This window comes from Magallana gigas, chromosome 3 (assembly GCF_963853765.1).
Source record: "Magallana gigas chromosome 3, xbMagGiga1.1, whole genome shotgun sequence".
In the NCBI taxonomy this organism is placed as follows: Eukaryota; Metazoa; Mollusca; class Bivalvia; order Ostreida; family Ostreidae; genus Magallana; species Magallana gigas.
This window is the reverse complement of record NC_088855.1, coordinates 55,176,471-55,199,950: the sequence shown is the minus strand read 5'-3', so window position 1 is coordinate 55,199,950 and position 23,480 is coordinate 55,176,471. Positions and strand designations below refer to the sequence as shown.

General features: G+C 31.4%; 1 protein-coding gene across 3 annotated transcripts; it reads right to left on the bottom strand.

Moving 5' to 3' along the window:
* Nucleotides 1–492: 492 nt before the first annotated feature.
* LOC136274124 (uncharacterized) lies at nt 493–23,047 on the bottom strand. 3 transcript variants are annotated; one of them, XM_066080435.1, is made up of 8 exons: nt 22,937–23,000; nt 22,416–22,676; nt 19,550–19,696; nt 14,115–14,174; nt 12,717–12,854; nt 9,784–9,882; nt 9,647–9,703; nt 496–7,497 (listed from the first exon to the last, which is right to left on the bottom strand). In XM_066080435.1, the coding sequence occupies exons 3-8, from the start codon at nt 19,647–19,649 to the stop codon at nt 7,427–7,429; spliced, it is 525 nt and encodes a 174-aa protein (XP_065936507.1). In that variant the 5' UTR covers nt 19,650–19,696; nt 22,416–22,676; nt 22,937–23,000; the 3' UTR covers nt 496–7,426. The 3 variants fall into 3 exon arrangements, with proteins under 3 accessions (XP_065936508.1, XP_065936507.1, XP_065936506.1); XM_066080434.1 differs by lacking the exon at nt 22,416–22,676 and having other exon boundaries at nt 497–7,497; nt 22,937–23,047; XM_066080436.1 differs by lacking the exons at nt 19,550–19,696; nt 22,416–22,676 and having other exon boundaries at nt 493–7,497; nt 22,937–22,994.
* Between the last annotated feature and the right edge of the window lie 433 nt (nt 23,048–23,480).

The following is a 23,480-nucleotide window of genomic DNA, read 5'->3' as shown; positions in this document are numbered from 1 at the left end:
GGGGGCGTGTAGGTTTTAGTCTGGCTGTTTCTATAGAGTTATGAATTAGCTATGTTTCCGTAAGAAATAGAGGAAATAATACTTGGTAGATGTAAATATAGAAAATTGAACGTCGCAGATTTCCAATGCAAACATAAGAGGAAATATACCCTGGATGTAAACATATTGTGTTGCATTGCATTTTGTGTGGCGCTGTGCTCTTGAGAACCCATTTTACCCAATGTGCCCAGTTTGCAATTTAACTCATTTTGTTTATTGTTGGAGGCATGGCCCAACGGCCTCTCCAAAATATTGTCACAATGTATATATAAATGTAATGCCGCGACCAAACACGCCAAACTTAAATAAATCTCATAGCTATGATATAATAGCATCTGTATTTTGTATTTTTTTTGACATCTGTAATAACTAGGCATTGTACTAGAGATTTATCTCTTTGTACAGAAAGAATTGAGACCAACATTTGTACAATGCCAATTTTACCAAGATACATTTCTAATCTTATTTAATTCATCAAAGGTGTATATAATGTGTTTATAAGTAACTATAATACATGTACTATTGTCAAACATGAAGAACAATGGAAAACTTTATTTAACTTTGATGATTTAGTCTGTTGGAAAGCAATATATACAATGCATTTTATAAATGTACAAAAAACAGTAAGCTGCTATGGCTGGAATATAGAATACTTCACCGAATTCTAGGAACAAATATGTAGTTATTCAATTGTAAAATAACTAACAACAACAAATGTAATTTATGCACCACTGAGTCTGAGTCAATTGTTTTTTACTGTAATAAGAGCAAACAACTGTGGATGAAGTTGGAATACTTAATATCAGTCTGTTGTCACTTCAATGTCCATATTTCATTGTGTGAAATCATTTTTGGTTACGCAAGAGAAAAAAATGATATTCTTAATTTAATGATTTTCTTAACAAAGAAATACATATTTTACAAATGGAAAAAAAAAGCTCAAGCCTTTTTTATCAGTGAACTCAACAATTCAATATATTCATATTATTTGATAGAGAAATAAGTGTATGCTACTCAAATGATGTTAGATAAATTCACTATAAGATGGAGTATGCTTGATAAATTCACCTCTTGTATTATGTATCGGTCATTATTTAGTTTCTATTTTTTGTTCAATTTTTCCCCCTTATTCCTTCATCCAAACACAACTAACATGTATGTATAGCTAAGAATGAAAGTATTTTCAAAATGATAATTACTAGTGTATGATTTTCTAGACTTTGTACATTTTAAATGAGTGTGTGAGTGAATGAGTGTGTATATGTTTGTCATTGTCTCTTTATGTTTTGTTCAATAATTAATAAAATGTGGGGGAAAAATTATACAACGGTGTTTCTGATCTATTTAAGAGCCATGATTTCACAAATTATATCAAAGAATTGCGAACGGTAGCATTGTCTATCCACCTAACTAAAAGTCATTTTTTGATAACTGTCTAATTAAATTTATTTTTTTAAATATCAAATGTAAATGAGTTGGCCAAACAAAGAGCTAAAGAAATGTATTTTGGATTTTCAATAAAACCAACCGCCCCCCCCCCCTCCCTTGTGAAACAAAAAAAATTATTTTGAGGGTTTTATATAATGTTATTAAGCATATTAATACCAAAGTGGTTGTTGTTTCACGGGGGAATTGGGGCATATGTCTACAGATTACCGACCAAAATACATAAAAAAAAGATAAAAAGATTTTGCTTTGTAACGTTTCAAAAATATTTAACAGATATGAATTAAAATGAATATATCTAACATATCATGTGATTATTAAGTTTTATGCACACATCGGCTGATAAATGATATTTTCTTCACCCACATAGAGCGATTTCAATGAAGAATTTTTAGACCCCCTCCTTCCCCGTTAGCAAAACTTGTTTTTAAAAAAAACTATTTAACTACACATTTTATTTTAATATCAATGAATTAGGAATTGAATATCTGACAGAAATTCCGAAACATTTGGATGTAAAATGTAGGCGGGAAACGGTCATTCGCGTTCGCAGTTCTTTTTACAAACTTCGAACATATGTTTATTTGAAAAGTTAAACTAAGATAAAATATTGTTCAGAAGTCAGAAGTATGCACATCCGGTTTGATAAGGGGAAAAAAATAGAATTATTGATTGGACTAACACTTAAACTTTAAGTTTTTCTTTTGCATCATGCAAGCGCAATGGAATCTGAATACTGCAGCGTGGCATACCGACATGTAAGTTTTGAAGATAGGGAGGAACAAGATTGTTAATTTTTGAACTTTGAAAATAATTGATAATTTACATTGTAAAACTGTCTCCTTTCACTAATAATGGTCACCATCCTGTTTCAAATGTAAAAAATTTCTTAAGCTATGACTGAAAGACCTGTAACTATACTTGTTGCACATAACTGAATATTTTCTACATGTAACTCATGGGAACACCCAGACCCCTAATTTCAACAGCATTTTCTGAGTTTGGGTCTTACAAAAATATAAATGTTCAGCTAAAATATCGCTGAATAAAAACAATTTAAGTTTTCTATGAAGACCAAATTTTAGCAAATTAATTTGTAGAAAACAATACTTTCAAATATTTTTGTTGTAAAACTGTTACATATTCCAAAGCACAGCCATCCAAAAAATATAAAGATAAATAAACGACAAAAACGCAAGAGGCCTACAAGTCTTGAGGGTCACTTGAGTACCAGAGCCCTTTGATTGACCGTCAGAGGGTCCTATTTTGTCATTTAAAGCTTCATTCGGGGGTCTACCCTAATCCGATTTTGATGTTTGAAAACTATTTCCTCATAAAAGAGGGATGTATGGTTAGCTATTTCTCTACTTTCCTAAAAACCTTTCCTGAATGAAAACTACTTGTCTTTTTTCACATATAATAAATACATATAGATAAACCAACAAAATAACACAACATTAGCAATAGTAAGAATAACTTACCACATTGTTCAAAATAATTCACATACAACATATTCAAACACATATTCTTACATACAAACATACATATGCTCACATTGTACTCAATCTACCAAAAACACAGAAAACCTTACATTTTAAATCAATTCATCCGCTCTTCTCGCGCACGAAAATCTAAACACCTACCTCTATATCTACTTTCCAACTTAAGCTATAGTCTGTCCCAAGTTATTGCTTGCATTACTTTTCATGATTTTTAAATAAAAATACATATACCTGTGAAATACAGTTGAAATCGATAAAAGGGAAATTATCCAAAATAATTTCATTAAAACATTATCATTTTTCACTCACATGAACGTAATCAAATTTTTTACGGAAAATATTGGGAAATGTTTACATTTTTCACCATTCGGAACTCACTCGTAATGCCTCGCACAATTTTCAACTTTATCATTCGGGCTTCATGTATTTCATGGTTGATACAATGCATAGTCCCCATAGACTTTCTATTTTGGGTTAAGTATTGAAGCCGGAAGCTAGAGGGGGGCGTTTCAAAACAGATGATCTGGACATTTTTCACATAAGTGGATGAACGTAGTTTGAGCACAAAAGTAGTTATGATTATCGAAATATCAAGCGAAAAGTGGTGAAAACAAAAACTCAGAACAGAGTAAACACTCTTTATTTACTAAACTGTACTAATGTCTATATATAGCACCCCTTTAAACCCTTGATTCTTCTGCTGTTCGGAGCAAGGAAGATAATTTTCAGATGACCTCTCTCACGCACGACTTAACAATTTTCGTAGCTCTCAAATCTTAAAAAGTAAGAAAACGAAAAAAAAACCCAAAAATTTCTGTGAATGAAATTCAGGATTAAACTTTACAGTAGAACTAGTTCAAAGCAATTAATATTCTATAATATTTTTTGAATTAGTTGTTCTTTTCTTTCTCTCCTGTTTATGTCAATACAAAAATGTAAACATTTTATAAGTTATAGCTTAATCAGTAAACTAATTTGCATATTAGATACGGTGAAACTAAAACTAGGCATGCACGCTTAAATGGCACATCTATTAAAATTTCCACAAGATATGATTTGTATAGAAAGGTGAAATTTATATAAAATAAAGAATTAAATTTTCTTTGATAACATTGCTGTTTAGAGTTTGCTCTAAAGACTATAAACTTTTTAAAAAGCTAAACTTGTTAATATTGCAACATACATACAGTGTATTTCCACAAGCATACAATGCACGGGAAATCAAAGATGATTTCCTAAAATATGGCGGCAATACGTTACCAGAGTGACTCAAGTGACTTACAAAATTTACATGTTCACTATACCCCAACAAAAAAGCCTCGACCCCTGCCCATGAGCAATGAATTTCTCAATTTAAGAACAGTTCAACAGTATACTATATACATAAGAACAAGGCATTTAGTTAATTTCCCAGGACTCTAAAAGTACAGTGGAGCATATTATAAAATTTTCCATATTGGCTCTACCCAAGAGCCCTGACCCACTGGTCATAAATTTCACAATTATGGTAGAGGGTTTCATGAATATCATTATCATGCATTTAGTTCATCTCCCCTACTGTAAATGAAGAATAGAATTTCCAAGGGTTGATGCATTTTCACTATATGGTCATACTAGCCACGCCCTAGGGTCTGAACCTCCGACACAGAGACCATAAATTCTTCAATTTTTGCTTGATGACTTCATGAACATCAAATCCATGCAATTATTTTTTCTCTCCCTGCTGTGGATAGAGAAAAGAAGATATTCTAAGATTTATTACATTTTCACTATATGGCCATACTGGCTCCGCCCTAAGGCCTGAGCCCCTGACATGGATATCATAACCCTGTATAATTAATGACTAGTTAACCTCAAATATACATAAGATGTGTGGTCACGTCCCACAATATATATTCCTCTTATCCTAGAAATTCTTTAGACCGGAAATGGTAAAACGAACATTGCAGTGAATGTTTATTTCATTCAAAAACATGCACAATACTAAATTCTAAGGAATCTAGCAATCTATAAAAATTCTTTAAAATGATATAACTGAACCATTATGCAAAACGAATAAGAGCCATCTTCTCAATTCCAGGGATTAAGAATGGGATACAATTTTTTTCCTTTTTTTCGAACATCAAAAGTACAAAATGTCAACATTTCACTTTAGAATTAACCATAGAATATTAGCAACAAACTCTTTTTTAACATAAAATAAAAGCTTAGACTCATGTGACTATCGGTATCTCTCTCTCTCTCTCATTGCTAGATAATTATAATGTATCTATTTGCTAGCTTGATGATGTTATTAATGGTTATCTTTCACAAATATGTTTCACACATGTATAACAGTCACACATTGTAATTGATAGCGTAAACAATTTATACACGTTTTCATGTCAAAATGTTACGTATGTATTTTTGAAGAAAAAAAATGTCAAAAATGATCATAAATTGTAAATACGGGTGCAATTAGAAGATGGTGTGGAATAAATATTTACGTTGTCTTCCAGAAATAAGTAGTAAAGGTTGAAATGTTGATTCGTTCCAAATTGTGTTTACTAGATATTAAAACATCTTGTGACGATTGGTAGTACAACTAGATCTCGTTACGAGTAACGAGTAGGTCTTCCGTCCGATTTTGTTTTTATATATGATGAAATATCGATATTTTCTGCCAAATCTACGATCTTGGTGAATCTAGGTTTTTTGTCTCGAGACCGGAAACGGACGAACAAAAGAGGTTTATGAAAATAAAAGCTGGTTTTTTTTTTATACATTTGTCTAGTGTACACCACTGTTAATCATGGAAGATGAAACACCAAAGATAATCATTTAAACTTGTGAAAAAAGTGAATTGTTTGAACTCTTCTGGTGAATACCAGAAGTGACGGTTGACAAAAGAAAACCCATTAAACATATCTTCAATCGATTGTCTATCATTTATAAAAGTTTGTGTCTCAATCACTTACAGTGACTAAAATCTCGTATCAATTTTGTAAAAAGGCTAGGTACCTAAGATATTTGATATAACTGACCGGAAATAGAATATCTTTGCTTATTTAACATATATAAGATCGTGTAATAATATATCGGTATTCAGTCCATGTAAACAAAAATTGAGAAAAAATATTTTAAGTACTTCCGGTGAAGACAGGAAGTGACGACAATTAAAAAAAAAAATGTAAACACGGATACATACTTAGGGCTATCATCCCACAAAATTGGTTTTTCAAGTCATCACCGTTTTTGAGATCTTGTGGAGTCTTGGGGGGGGGGGGGGGTTGGGGGGTTGTGTCTCTTGACAGGAAACGGACAAACAGAAATGCTCAGTGAAAATATAAAGTTAGTATTTTATGAACATTGTCAAAGAAAAACAGTGAAACTTTCAAACAGCTTGATTTGTTTGAACCCTTCCAGTGAGAATCGGAAGTTTCGGTTGACAAAATGAAAACGATTAAACGCATTTTCTATTGAATGTCTATTATCTATTTAAGTTTCGTGTATTGATCACTTGACTTTCTGAGATCTCGTGTGTAAAACATTTATCAAAAAAACGCTCTCTGAGATATTTGAGATATCTCACCGGAAGTCGAGTTTTTTGTTTTCATTTAACATCGGATACATCACATATGTAAGGATTATTACTTATTTTTCAATTTCATATGAAAAAAATTTAATGCAAAAGAAAAAATAATTATTGAAGTGCTTCCGATGACGACCGAAAGTTATGACGGACAAAACAAAATAGTTGAAAGACATCTACAACTATAGGTCTATAATCTTACAAAGTGTAAATGCTCAAGTCTTTATCATTTTTTAGATCTGAATGTCACAAGCTTTTTGTCGTGGAACAGGAAACGGACGACAGGAAATGAACTTTGAAAAAATTAAAAATAGATCCTCCAGATATGTTTTTCTATCACTCCTAATAATTTCAAGAAAATCTATCAAGCCATCTCTGAGAAATCGTGTGTACAAAGAATGGGAACAAAATTCGTACCCAACATTCGAGCCATGGTGAGCTCTTAAGAACGGCGCCAATGGCGTAAAACTAAAACAATAGGCACAACTTCAGGCTAATGTCTACCAATCCTTAAAAATTTCATATTCATATCTCTGATAGTTTTCGAGATGAAGCATGCACAAAATGGGTCGAAAAAGTTACAAAAACAGCAATAAATCAGTACCGGAAGTGACGACGGCAAAAATATTAAAAACAAAATAAATTCAGATCACTTCCAATCATCTGTGAAAAAATGGTGTAAATCGGCTGGTTAGTTTCCGAGAAATCGCGTGCACAAAATTTGTGGGGAAAAAATAAGAAGAAGAAACTGTACGAAAACTATAAGGTCTTCCGTTGGAAACAGATGATTAAAGTGTGTTCAGTTAATTTTTGAAAAAAGAGTTGTTATTCCCAATCATTGTGGCGTAGGTTGAAACGTCCTCCGGAATTACAGCAAACTGGTCTTTCCTAACAGGAACAGGACGCAAACCAGCAGTTGTACTCTGTTCATCTTCAACTCTGCAGATTTACAAAATATGTATATCATTATCTATATATTACGGTTTATATATTAAATATTTGAAATAATATAAACGGCGATTAGGATTTTTTTGCTTTAGATCTAAAAACCTTATTGTTACAAAATGCAGGTTCCGTATACATGTATATGTAGCACTCAACGTAAAATGTCTAAGGTGGGGCTGTCTAAAAAAGATTGTGAATGGTTTAATATATCAACTTAAAAATTAAAAAATAAAGCAATTACTGTGGAATCATTGAAATTCGTGGGGGCTTATTTTCGTGGATTGTTTAAATTTTACTGGTTTGTGGGGGCGTAATTTCGGGTATTATCTCATATCTATAAAAGTAAAAAGCCTTTATAACCCTAATTTAATAATTCGTTGAGCCACCAAAAATCTAATTTTTCATAGTACAATTATTACAGAACTTCCTTACAACGAGCTCTGCTTAGTTTTAATTATTCTTGATCTGGATTCATCATTTATAAAAACATTCAACCAATTTTAATGAAAGTTGAAGAAGTAAAATCGATAAAATTGTTATAAATATTTCAGTATCGTTGAGCTCATTTACGTTTTCCGCTATTGTATAATATATTTTTATAAAATGAGATTTTCTCAGTTGCCGTTAAATAGACTGGGTTGTCAACAAATACCTATCAGATCTACTTTAAACTTTCAGAGATGATTCCTAAAACTACCATGTGTATCCAATATTAAAAATTAAAAAAATCAATATATTTTAGCTGTTCAATTTGTATGTTCTTTATACACAGGTTTTCTAAATAGGCCACCATTCAGCCGTCTTGAAATGGACATTTGACAGTTTGCATTTCTAATTTGCACCCGAGAATACAAATTGCCCTGTTCTTTTTTTTTCGAAATTGTATTTGATACATATTTATTTTTTCCTCAAAATTGATCATACAAAAGACAGTCTAATTTCAATCTGAAATAAATTAGAACTTTATTCAAATTCATTTTAAAGTCGTATTGCACAGAGATATAGCGTTCTGTGGAAAATATATTCCTGCAGCTTCGATTAGGTAAATAGAGCTAAATTTTCATGGCGAATGTTGCAGTGTATACTTTTTTTTTATTCAATCGAGTAATTGTCTTAATTGTTAAAACTTAAAAATGATAAAACGGTCTTGTCCAATCTGTTTCCAAATATAATAACTTTTTTACGCTAGACCTGTTACTATTCTTGTTGCATATAATTAAACCTAATATAGTGTATATATAATTGTAGCTTATCAATAACTAACTGGGTAAACCCAGACCAAATTGCAACAGCATACCCTAGTTGTGGTCTAATTAAAGATATATACATTTGTGCTAAAATATCTATGGATACAGTCAACTTAAGTTTTTTATTAAGACCAAATGTTTTTAATAAGCTCTTTTAAACAATGGTGTCTATTTGATTCGACCAACTTAATTTGAAGGTAACACTACTCCCAAATGTTTGTGTGGTGAAACAGATTCCAAAGCACAATCATCAAAAAACATACCAGGAAATTTTTCTACATTTTTAAATCTTAAACATACAATTTGTGCTGTTTTGTTTTTATAGATAAAATTCTAGAATTCATTTTTTTTACAATTTACAAGATGAAGAAAATCATAATTCAGATTAACTTCTATGACGAAATATTGTTTGAACACTTGTGTGATGAACTATCATCAGTATAACGTCTACCAATTTTCAGCAGCATCATTTACATAAAGTAAAAATAATGATAGACCAAAAACTGAGCTATGACGAACACCAGCATTCATGAATCAAATTGATGAAATTGTTTTTTCTTACATAACATTTTGTGTCTGTTTGTCAAATAGCTAGTAAACAATTCAAGAACTGGCCCGGAGACTTCCTATGTGTGTTGTTTACGAACGAGATTACCAAAAATCATACAACAGTGTTTAATATCATCATTACTTTTCAATAGAATGATAAGTTACTGAAAAATGAAATTATCTTTACATTAATTCATAAAACAAAAATATATAGTATAAAACAAAACATTCAAAATTCAAAATTTTCAGAAGTTTTTAAACTCTTTAGAACTACACTATTATTTTCTTTGATAAAGCAGTACAATAGACAGAATGAATACTCTACTGTCATTATAACGATTATTTACCGTTTGCATTGGAGTTTATTCTGGCTTCAACGGTAATTTTCAAGTTGGAAAACTCATCTACAAATATGTAAATTATTAGCTAATCATTTAAAAAGAACCTGGTACATATTTTATTCACTTATACTAATAGAAAAAACCTGTTTCTTGGCATCCATGATGATGTTTTTGTTTACAAGAGACAAATCGTGTGGTAAAATTTGAAGTTTTCATTAAGCAGAGGTCTGGTTCTGTAATTTCTGTAAAGAAAGATGTATACTTTTTCTGAAAATTGAAACTGTTCAATTACATTGATGTCAATTGAGTGTTATTACAACTAAAAGAATGACTTATTTTTAAAAAGATTGTACATGATATGGGCCTAATATGGTCCAACTAAAATGAACATCACCAACTTACTGTAATTCTTTGCTTCCTTGATATACATATGAAGTTTTTTCATTTTTTTTAATTTGATCCAAATGCCCACAATATTGAAATGTGAAATCTTAAAGTGAATTTTTTCACGCCATTTTCGCGTTTTTAACATAAAACGGCGTGTTTTCAAGCAGGTTTTATTTCCGAAAACATTTAGTGATAGCTGGAGCCAACAAAAATTTTTAAAGATGTATCTATCAAAGACTTATAAATAAACTTTGTTCTTGTTCAAAGCCTCGCTTTATATTTCCACTTCAAAAGTAGATAAGAAAAATGTCAATTTTTGACAGATATTAACTAATTTACAAAAATAGCGTCACTTCTTATGTCATATACTGCTAGTGAATGCAAATAAATCCAATGAGTGATTGAAAAAACATATAGTTTATCGTTTATTCCCAAAAAAGAACATAAGAATTAAATATATCAGAAACACTTTCAAAGCTATACACGCTTTAATTTATGTCAATTTTGAATAACGAATGTTCGATTACATACAAAGTATTCTTTATGCTGTTAATTATAATGCTCATTGCGATCACGTAACAAAACTATCAAATATTAAATAAAAAATATTTATTTTCCTGCCAGGAAAGTAATGCCTTCTCGTGAATATCAATTTATCACGTGAAATCGAAAGCTAAATTTAGTCTATCATACAAAAATTGGCGAAGAGTCAACATCTTCATAATTGTAATAGTTCCATAAAGGAAAGGATATAATTTTTTCAGTTAAGAATAAAATTGTCCAAAATACAAGTACAAAAATAAATACAAGGCTTTGAGTAAACATAGATACTTCCTTTAAAAAAATGCCGTAGACCGTTGTGTTTCCCCTCTGTGCTATTTTTAGATCATGTAATACAAAAGTAAGGGTATCATGAATGACAAACGTACTTTACTCATTATACATGTATGTATTTCAAATTAACAGCTGTTTTGCATATTAAAAATCAAGTCGGACATGCGCAATGGGGTCGGTTTTGCTCTTCCTTCGTCAATATTCATGAAAAGGTAATACTTTCCTGACAGGAAAAAAAAACAATTAAAAATCTTTATCTTTGTAACGAGATGTATGGCATGTCAAACGTTGCAATATTCGATCTTTTCTATTTTTATTATATAGATATTCATTTGTATTGTATAATTTTCCATTTGTATTGTATAAATTACATTTGTATTGTATAATTTTCAATTTGTATTCTATAATATTCCATTTGTATTGAATAAGTTTCATTTGTATTGTATAATTGTTTATTTGTATTGAATAATTTCCATTTGTATTGTACAATTATTGTACAATTTTCAATTTGTATTCTATAAGTTTCAATTTGTATTCTATAATTTTCAATTTGTATTCTATAAGTTTCCATTTGTATTGTACAATTTTCAATTTGTATTCTATAAGTTTCAATTTGTATTCTATAATTTTCAATTTGTATTGTATCTGAGGGATTGTTTATTTGTTTTGTTACGAAGGTTATCATTGGTTAAAAGTTTAATACTGTATTTTGGGGAAACCAGCGAAATGCTCCGGATGCTGAACGCAAACTGGTCCCCTAACATGTTTTAAACACGTGGTGATCTCATTTAGCGGCGGTGACGTCAGTGTGAGGCTTGTCGTGTTGGACAACTTGGACTTTTCTGGGTTTTTAAGGTCAACAGATGCCCTATCTGTTTACCTTAAAAACCCAAAAAAGTCCCATCGTGATAAAAGATATACCAAGGCATTATACAAAAATAATGACTAATCGCTAAATAGACCACCACGTCAAGCAGTGGCGTCGCAAGCAAATTGAAAGTGGGGGGGGGGGGGGGCTAGACTAATCCTCAGAAATCTTGACAAAACCTAATTCCCAAAATCATGAAATTCATAATCCAGGGGGGTGGGGGGGGGGGCTAGTATACCTATAACTCCAACCTCTCAATAGTTCAATCTTTTCAAGGTAAATTTTAGTTCAATTATGTTTGCTGCGAGAAAAAGTGGGTGGGGGGCTGAACCCTCAATGATAATATGTGCCAAATGGATAGGTCTAACTTTGCAAAAAAAAGTGGGGGGGGGGGGGCTATGCCTCCTTGCCCCCCCCCCCCAAAGAAATGTGCATACAGTAACTTTTTTAATGAAAATATGATCAATTTTTGTGTTTCAAGCAACACTGTTAATACAAAAAATAACACTTTAAATGATTTCATCTTTATTTGTTAACGTTTAACAGCGGCGTTGTAATACACAATGTAAGACAGAAAAACATCATATCTATGTCTTACATTGGACAAGCCGATAAATTACTGCCCGATGATAGATCTAATACTAGACTATATTTTAACTACAATGATTTTCATCGTACGTTGTAGAACCCAATTGACAAATCTACACCAATACGGTTAGGTTTTTTTCCTTTATTCTGAAAAATTTAAATTTAAAAATGTAATTAAGAGAAATTATCAATAAGGTGTTATTATTCTTTTCTTTTTTCAAACCTGCTTGATTTTCATGCAAGCCAAAATTTTCAACCAAAAACTCAAAATCAAAACTGTTGCTGATAGTATATGAGAAATCGGAAATTCATGAAAACTTTGTAATTCATCCAAATTTACAATTAGCGCTGTAGGTTATATCAAAGTTCTAAAAAAATATAAGTTTGAATTAAGTATACCTGCGATACTTCTAAAATCTGCTATTATGTACTTTTTGTTTGGTGTGAGATGTTTACTCTTGTTCCAAGCTGACTGGAAGCTGAGATCGCTTAAATAACAAAACTCACAATCACCCGTACTGTTTCTACAGTTAGACTCTGGAAAAACAAAATTGGATCAGTAGAAAGAAACACAAAATAACACAAAATTTCATTTTAATTTCTCTAGCATCGCTGTATCAAAACTAACATTGTTGGAGCGATCATTGTTATCATATTCAGGAAAGAGGAATTAAATATGAGGTTGGCTTTTCAAACTTTAAAGTTGAATATTCCAAGATTAAAGATGGTAATTTGCATTCTAGTAAAAAATACAGCGTATTAACACGTTAAACAATTCTTTGGTACCATTTATGAAACGAAAATTATCAACAAAAAGTCTAAAGATTTTGAAAGAAAATTTTATCTTTCATGTTTGTTTAGTGAGCGTTGGGATTTTATTTCGTTATTAGAAATGACATAAACGATTAGTACGCACATAGATATGCTATCCACGGGGTTATTTTTCTTAATTGTTTATTGATCCCATTTTACTTATCTACGAAAGTAATGCTCCGAATACTAAACAAAATTTTCAACGTAGATGTAGAATTTAGTGTTAATTACATAAACCATGTAGAGTAGTATTACTTAGCACATGATTTAATTTGAAGAACATGTCTATTGTAACAGTTTCCTTTACATTTCTAACTTAAATGTATCTGTATTTTGAATTGGCCACTAAAAGAACCAGACAATAGATTTTCATAAAACTTTAAGTAAACAGGTACACAAAAGTTCGTATATATTATAATGAATTTGAAAATAAGGAATTTTTACGCAAAAATTCATGTTCCACCCCCTTAAGCCTTGAATAAAATCATGGAGCATAAAGGTATGTATTTAAGGTCATCTGTCCAAAGTTCTTCAAAAAGGTCAAAGACATAAACATAACGTAACAACAAATCGCTTTAGAAAAGGAACATTCATGCAAAACTCGGATAAAGAATAGTTCAAATGTAGCTCTAATTCTTAATACAGATCCGATGCAAAGGATAGATCCAAGCCTTATCTTCTCAACATGTAATGAAATCATGTGCATTTGGATGAGGGTTTTTTAATTAATCAATTCATTGTCTTTCAATGTTCTTTAAAAGCCCATTTCGTACCTCGATCATAACGTAGAAGCTCATTAGACTCGCATTCTTCAAAATTTCCCTCCTTTTTAAAAAATTATCGACATTTGGGGGTGAGCATAAGATTTACCTTTTAAATTCCTTTCAAACGTTTCACAACAAACAAACAAATTTTCGACCGATTACTCCTTTTCCTACACTATATACTAAAGTGTGCGTACACAAATACAAAAACAAAATGTACCTGCTGTGCTAATGCATGTTTTATTTCGATGTGCTGCCTCTACTCGTAGTAACACTTCACCTTTAAAATGAAATTTAAAAAGTAGAAGTATAAACAAAACGGATAACGTGTAAAAAGGTGTTTAATATACAGTGAAATGAGGCTGAACAATTTTGAATCCATATCATTTTAAATTAGTTCAATTATTGCTAGATAACAATAAGAGTAAAATGAACGAATTTTTATGTCTGATAACATAGAACCTATTCATATCGAATCTTCTTTAAATGGTTATCATCCTTTAATAAAAATAAAATGGTCCGATATCATTTATCTAATTTATCAAGGTATCATTTAAAAGGTGTTATGGAAAAATACTATACATCAAAAAAAGTTTCAAAATGTTGATTATTGTCCATTATTAATCTCACTTCGAAAAATGTGGCAACGCATGTTTTAACTAGATATTATAAAACAAAAATAAACTTTATACAAAACATTTGGTGAATGCATCCATAAACTCTCGCTTTATTAAAATATAAAATAAAATTAACCATTTTACCGCAGACAAATTTCATGAATGAAATAAAAAAAAGACCGCATTGTGATTTAACAAGTTTTAATCATTCTGTCCGCGTATGATGTAAAAGGTACCTCACTACACCTACACTTATACTTTTTAAGACACTACGTCACAAGATGGCGATTAAAATGTTTTGTAAAACTGTTTATATCGTTCAGTTTGGTTATATATCGTAGTAGCTCAGTGGTTGAAGTATTGGGCTTCTGAACCGCAGATTATGAGTTCGAAAGTTCGAATCCGCCTGGAGCTTTTGTTCATGTTAACTGAATCAAATTTTTGAAATTGTAATTTTTCATCCAAAATTGCATATTTTTTGGCCCAATAGACTTAAATACCTCTTATCCATTATGGTATCTGTCATAATCAAGTAATTTTCTGTTGATATGAGAAAATATTTCACAGTGTAGTGAGCCACCTTAAAGCTGATATGAATTCATAAGAGTATTTAGTCGGTCGACATATTAGTTTCAATCGCTTCCCAACTTCCATTTGGGTGTATATACTGGTCGAGAAAGTTACAGTCGGTTGCTTTCCGATGGAGGGAATCGGTGGGCACTGACTTCTAAACTGAACATTACAGTAATATGTATTTTAAAAAGGAATAAAGAAAACTACAACCAATACAAAATAATATAGGGGTTATTCTTGGAAAACATTTCCAAGTTATTTACATGGTGAGTTGCCTCACTTCGCGTGCACATCAAACACGTGTGTCGTTCATACAGAGTGCCTAAGTCAACATCGTATTCAAGACGTCGGTCCCATTACATTCAATAAGCAAAAATGTGATAGTAAAGTCCAAAAGAGTAACAACGTAACATCGTTTTTATCAGTTTCTACAAAAACACGCCATTTTCCGAAGCTCTTGCTGTCACGACAGCGAGAGTGAGTGGTTTGCGCATGTGCGATGGTAGAAGAGTACGACACGGCAAAACGTTCTACAATAATTGAGGATTTTTGAAATACGTGTGCCTGGATTTCACTTTGTTTTGTTACGTCCTTCATTTATTCCAATATTTATAGTTTGAACTATTATTTATTAATTTATGATTTCAATACAGTATAAAATCGAACACATGTAGTGACTATAAAAGTTATATCTAAGTCAAAGTTTAAAAAACCTTGCTTTACTGGTAGATTCAAATGCCAGTACATATGAACCAAACAGCGGATGTTAAGATTTTTACAAACTTTTGTATTAATTCTATTATAACGCGCACAAATAAATAATATTAGTATTGCCATCTTTCTAAAACTTTTATACAAATACACATTCATTAAATTGATCATGTAAAGGTACAAACAGTATGGGTCACATCTCAAAAATTTGAGATATGGCTTAAAATAAGCTTTTTTTAAGGCAAAAATCAAAATATTGTACAAATATGTTTTTTTTTTAAAAAACATGAATATATCGTAATACACAAACTATCTGGAAGTCTGGTCCTCGCTGAAAATTAGGAACTAAAGTAACAGTACTCTAAATCTTTAGTTATAAAAATCGTTCCTTTTTCACTTGAAAACCTTCCGCTACAAAATATAGTCTCCTACTAAACTCTTTAAATATATTACTTTCTTTTAACAATTCTATTCAATATTGTTTTACTTGGCATTGTAAAATATAAATATACGAATAGAATTAATATATGATGCAGAATTTTTAGACTAAATGTGACATAAAATAGTACCCAAAAAGAGAGAAACGAACCTATTTAAGGATGGAGTCTTATCTGGTTTTCGAGTTGTCAAAAGTAAATTTGATTGAACATTCATGAAATTAAGGTGGATCTCTACAACAAAAAAGTGTGGACGATTTTTGTTGGATGCATTTTAAGACGGGGTCACGTGACCCCGTCTATTAGTATACTGTCAGCCGAAGTCTCAAACCGGAAGGCTTTTATTTTATTTATGAAACATCTACAAAAACTCTTTATTTAGCTTTTAAATTACTTTTATAATTCAAGCGATTAAATAAGGAAAATAAAATGTAAATTGTTTAATTGTCCAACTTTAGTAGTATTACGAGTATTTTTATGATTTCGATGCACGTTATTTTCGGAGAGGAGTAAACAGTCTCAGAGATCAATTGGTTAGCATACGTATATACAAATATCGATATTCAATTGAATTTAGTAGATACAAAAACATTTATAATTCTATCCAGGCAAGCTTTACTGCCTCCAAAGTTTTCAATGCTCAGAAAATTTATTCAAGCATCAAATTTCTTGATATTAATTAAACTATGCCGGTAATTAAGTAAAATATAATTTTCTGTTCGAGTACTCTCAGTACTTTGATGAATTTCCTTATTGGCTGCTAACTTCTACGGGCTTAGTGGCTGCTGTTAGTGGCTGCTAGCTTCAGCCTCGTGTTTTATTTATGTATAATATAACCCTTACGACCTAAAGGCTGATCCTGCAAGGGATAAAATTCAAATTACAGTTTGCAGAATATTCAATCAACGTGTACAGGGATTTTACTACGTTTTATCAAAAAACACATGAATGGTACAGTTAATCGTAAAAAGTTAGCAAATTCGGAGCGTGCTAAAAAGCACAAAAACAATTTGGGATCTAAATGATGATATAATTTAACTGATGGATAGATAAGGAGTTCACCATTTAAAGTATGTCAAGTTTTATCCAAATATATCAAGAAATAAGGAAACACGAAAAGAAAACGTAAAATTACAGCCGATAACTGGTACAGTGCCAGCAGTCAGTTAGAAAAAATATCCCGAATTTTATAACTGCTAAGAATCCAGTTCCTAATGCAAATCAAATTTTCCAGTACTGTCTGCTTTGTATGATGTTACTATAAAATATTTGACCTTGCCCTTAAAAAACAAATGGGTGCCAAGTAATTTTGCACCCCGTTCATATGCTAACCTGTTCTGGTCTTAGGTCAGTTTTACACTACACGATAAAGTGAAGTCCAAAATTGCAAGTCTAATATATCATGAGCCGTTCACAACTTGCAACATAAATAGGCGTGCAAATTAAATCGGGAACACATATTTTAAGAACATTTTTTCTAAGGGGGAGGGGTGGAAGGGGTATGAAAAAAAAATGTAAATTATATGCAATATAGTTTAAACATGAGCCTTTTACAACTTGCATATCCGAGAAAGTTGTGAATGGATAAATACATGAGTGTGCATAGTATATGCAAGTATTACATAGGCCACTTTAAGGGGATGTGCAGTAATCTTGTTCATTTGAGGACAAGAAATATGAAGTCCTACATGTCATTTTGTTTGAAAAGTATGCATACAGGAACAGGACAATGTCTTTTCAATCACTTATAACAGCTGTCGAACAGCGCCTCTACAGACTTATTTTGAAGATTTAAAAATCTGAAAAACATGAAGGGTTAAATGGTGTCCCCTGCACAGTTTGTGTTCAAATCCCTAATTAGGAGACATGAAATATAAAATTTTGATAGATGACTTTATTTTCTTTCCATATATGCAGTCAGTTTTTATTTAGTATCAAATGCATTAACAATTAATGGCTATTTTCGCCCCGCCCTAGAGTCAAAACACCCGAGGTAAAACATATAATAAAAATGTAAAATTGTTAATGCACGATGGACGACGCACACCGCACGACGTACGATGATGGACGAGGGATTAAGGTGACCTAAAAATAAGGTAACTTCACATTTAAAAAGCGTTACTATTGTAATTATCAACGAAACATTATTATTCCACCCTTACCCCGGGAATCATGATTTGATCAAACATAAATTTACAGTACTTGTTATAGAAAATTTAGCATTGCACATTCTATTTTTTCGGATTGAAGTTTTGTTTACTAGTAACTGTGCGGAATGCTATGTCATATTCTTATGTCTCTACGAGAGAAAACTAAGTAGGCAATTTAAACATGAAATTCACTTGTGTAGTTTCTTTTCAGAAATCAAATGTATTAAGAATGTGTTCAGCTGGGTTTTTTTATATTTTAAAATTGATAATAGTTTGCACACTTTTAAGTGTAGATTTCACATCAGTTTCAAATTGTCTGGCGAATGGTTTTTGAGAAGATCTTTTTAAAAACACACTTGAGGGTTAAGTTCAAGTGAGCTATTCAATTTTTTTTTTATTATTTTCACTCGAGGGGGAATAAAATTGGCATATCCTGAGTTCATTTCCGTAACATAATACAAATTTCCTTTTCAATGATAACTTCCTCATCTCATAATATTAGTCAAAAGAGATTTCGAAAAATTTATAACACTTTTAGAAAATTATCAGGCAAATTCATCAGATTGCACGCTTATCTCTTTCTACTGCTTATTGTACATATACATGTACTATGTTTATTTATGTGTTCGCTGCTAGTGTCTCTTCTATCTAATATTGATGCATACGTTGTCGTTAAGGGTGGTTCGTTCTTATAACCGATTCAAAAATACCTTATATGTACTATGAATCTTTTTTCCAGAAAGGCTCCGCATTACAGAAAGTAAAATATCATATTCATTGCATAAATTTCATTGTTTTGAGGTCAATCAAATTTATTTAATGATTAAGATTTAGCTTAAAATGAAATTCTACTCAGTAACAAACGCATAATATTCAATCGTTTGATGATATTTAATCATAAGTGTGGTACAATCGTTAATTTTAAAAAAAAATCCCCAAATTGATCTTTGGTTACCGTTCCTGTATAAATTTTTAGGTCTGTGGAGTTTTGACACTAATGTTATGTACAATTTACACTTTTATACAATTTAAATCTTTTTTTAAATGAACTATATTTTCAGCGAAAGGTATAATACACATTCATCCCTTACAAAGAATTATTTTTATATTTCCCCCCTTACCTATAAATAGACAAGTATGGAGTACAAAAACACAATTCTATTATACCCCACTGTAGCTTGTATTTAGCTGCACCAATCCAGGTATCTGTTTTAACAATATCCACCGTCTTGGTTGGTCTTTCGTCACTGTTTACACATATTTTCATTGCCGATATCCATGTGGTATTAATTGATGATGACACAGACGACAAAACTAAAGTAATTGAATATCTTTTGTTAAAAAAAGAAAAAAAAAAATTAAAACACTTAAAAAATGAATAGATATATATTTTCTTTGCGAATACAAGCATATTTGCATTTCTTGAAAAACATTTTACCATTCATATGTATTACTATATATAAATATCAAATGAAATGTAGAGTTCAGAAAGAAAGAAAGAATGTGTGAACAAAATCTACGAACCAAGCTTTAAAAAAAAATTCTCTAAAAAGTAGTAATCACCAGTAGTGGTTATAAATAATGATTTTTAAAAACATGTAGGAAACTATTTAAAATTTTAAACATTATATGAAATACTTTTCTTTTCGATATATGAAAGGATGCTATTGATTAATCTTTTTGTACAAAATACGATGTATGAACATATATATGCATAAGCAACAATGTTTTTTTCTGAATTTTTGAAAATATATATTGAATTCACTAAAGATGTCTGTATACAATACTTGTTCGATGCATGTATATTATGAGTTTTAATTTTCATAAAAGGTAAAAAAAAAAAAAGCAAATCCCGCTGTTTTTAAGATGTTCTTACTCTTTTTCCTCTGAAATCTCTCATTATCTCTCATTCTTTGCTTAATAATTCTAAGTGTGTGTCCTATTTAAAAATACATTACCTAACTTTGGTGTCTTTGCTACATTCAGATATCATGATTTCAAAAACCAGGATTTACACTACCTCGAGGTGCCTTCATACAACGTCAGTGGCCAATAGTATAGCAAATATAAAGGAAATATCTCTCGTTTTTCTTTGATAAAATTTAATTCCAAGCGGTGACCCACCCTACCCCCGGCGATAATGGTTTTAATATTCCATAATCTACATTATCTTAAGATGTTTAAACATACACTTGAAGTTTTCTAGCCAAAAAGTATATGAAAAGTAAACTTTTAAGAAGATTTTCTTTATATTCCTACTCAGTCAGTGTCGAAGTCCACAACACAGAAAGCAGAGTGAAGCATGCAAATGTAGTTGGAACAGTAGTAGAGGGGGAAAAGGGTGAGGAAACAGTCACAGAGAAAGTTAAATGAATACCAACAACACGGAGAAGCATGGGATGGTACAGGCAGAGATCCGCCAAATGTAAGAAAAGCTAAGAAAGGCAAAAGCAACAAAACTGGGAAGCCAATGTGCATGGACAAGATGGACGACAAAAGAATGGAAGCTGAATTGGGAGAAATATGGAGGATGAAACCACACTGTATCCAGTTCCAGTATCCAGGTATGATCTGCCTCCATTGCCAATCAGTCTACACAAATGGGGCTTAAGGAAGGAGTCTTTTCTGGTTTTCGACTTGTCAAACGTAAATTTGCTAGATTGTTCATTAAATTAAGATGAAAGGATATCTTATTTACTATCATACAACTTGGCATAGAAAAACTAATCAATGTTTAGAATCTAAACAATGACTATTTTTGGCGTAATATTGGCGTAGGAAAAATATCACGTTTCGCAATTCAGAATTGCTTCAGGTTAATGAGTCTGTTTTAGAATTTTAAAAACAAGAACATTTATGTTACATTTTTTTTTACTAATGTGAACTTATAATATGATACTTAGGTTTCAGAATGTGTTTTAAAATATGATTCGCCTATCATTTTTTACATTTTTATAAGCTATTGAAAGCGCTCATTCTATACATTGATTTTTGTGAAAAAAATCACTAAAATCAGTTTTTCTCTCTTGCTTAATGGTCAATATATTAGCTTTTCTGTCAATTTATATCTAAATATAAAGTCTTCATAATACATAAAAATCAGAAATATTTTATTATTGGAAGCATAAAAAATAATCAAAATTTAAGATAATTAGAGGACATGCGGGCTAAGCAATATCAATTTTAGTATAAATTTAGTAGTATAAGCTGATAGACATTCTGATATTCTATCATTTCATTGAAGAATAGAATCTTCAAATCTTAAACAAATGTCTACATAACTACAAAGAGCAACACTTATTTTTATCATCCTTTACGTTGAGGAAAAAGGTAGTGACCTTGACCTGACCTTTATGTGAAAACAAAAAGGTCAAATTTGATTAAACTGAACGAATCAATTGGTAATATCATCCGTTTTACTGTGTCAAAATTTCATGAATTTCTTACTATCAGAAGTATGTTAAATAACGAAAAGACTCCTTCCTTAACAGAAAATATGAACTGCGATCTATTTGGAAAGAGAAAAACTCTGGAACACATGTTGTCATAATATAATGTCTCTTTGACATAGAGCAGGTATAGCTGCAGTATATACAACAGTCAAGAAACCCTCAGAACAGAAGTCCATTTTTGATTCAGCAACATTATGGGAAATGCAGGTAGACCTCGGATGTCGGCTGGTATTTCCAGATGGTATCCGCATCAATACCCGCCCTGACATTGTATTATGGTCCAAAGAAGGCAATAAAATAATAATAGTGGAGCTTACGGTCCCAAGGGAAAAGAATTGCAATGAGGCCTACCAGAGAAAATATTAAAGTATCAAGATCTGACAGACGACATCCGCATAAAGGATGAAGTGCATGGGATTTCCGAATGGAGATGGGTTGCAGAGGATTTCAGCCCAGTCTACGCGGAGAGCAATGACAGCCCTTGGGGTTAAGAGAGAAGAAAGGAAAGCTTGAATACAGAGACTGTCAACAACAGGAGAGAAGTAATCATGTTGGTTATGGTGGAGAAGAGCAGTGCAGACCTGGAAGTCATCTACAGACGGGCAATGATTTGGGCAATCATTGCTGACTCAAAATCTCGAGGACATTCCAGGATAGGAGTCGAAACGACCGACGGCGGGTGGAACTGGCTAACGACGTCTATAGATTTAGCAGTTTTAAATATAACTACTTAAAAAAACCAATCCCCATTTTGGCCTAGTGTTTTATTAGAATGTTTACAATTCAACTTAATTAATATTGAACCTCCACACTATATTTACTTTAATTCAATATCAGATGCACTGCAATAGAGAGAAATGCATATTTTTGAGCAGAATTGAAGTATAAATAAAATTTGTTTATTCAGAAACAATTCTTACTATATTGAAAAAGTACCATACATATAATTTAATCATTGAATTGTAAAGTTTGAAATAGTTTATACGTGTATACTAGTATAACATGGAGTTCTTACAACAAGCTAATTATTACTTTCATCTTTTGTTTGTAATATAACACATAAGCAGATGGGTGAGCAGGAAATAAAATGCATTTCAGTTACCTGTTATGAAGAACAGTATCTTTATAGTCAGTTTATCCCTCATTTTATAACTCGTAAAACATAATTGAGTATTTTCGTCCTGTATTGACACATGACTCGGAAACCGGAAGAACTGAATTTCTGAAAATTGAGTTTAATTTAAGAGAGAGAGAGAGAGAGAGAGAGAGAGAGAGAGAGAGAGAGGCAGAAAGAGAGAGAGAGAGAGAGAGAGAGAGAGAGAGAGAGAGAGAAGGGGGTGCTAAATAATTGTCAGTGGATGTTTTGTAGTACATCTTAAATTTAAATGCTGTCTTTTGTATAAGGCTCATTATATTTCCTGAAGTTGCCCATCTTTAAAGCTAATCACTTAAAATTGACTATATATTATCAAATGTTGGTGAAGGCATAGCATGTATTCACATGGAGTTTAATACTTTTATTTCTTTAGTTTCATATTTCTTAAACTTGATAGATTACAAAAACTACCGATATAGTTGATCTATAATCATGATATTAATTTTACTTTCGAGCAATATATCATCTTATTATAGAACCTTTCCAAGGT

Bases quoted from the DNA above. Each gene is read 5' to 3' on its own strand.
- LOC136274124 (XM_066080434.1), bottom strand. From the start codon at position 22,979: ATGAGGGATAAACTGACTATAAAGATACTGTTCTTCATAACAG. The intron at 19,697-22,936 runs GTAACTGAAATG...CAATTACTTTAG, and splicing joins GATACTGTTCTTCATAACAG to TTTTGTCGTCTGTGTCATCA. The intron at 12,855-14,114 runs GTACATTTTGTT...TTGTTTTTCCAG, and splicing joins AACATGCATTAGCACAGCAG to AGTCTAACTGTAGAAACAGT.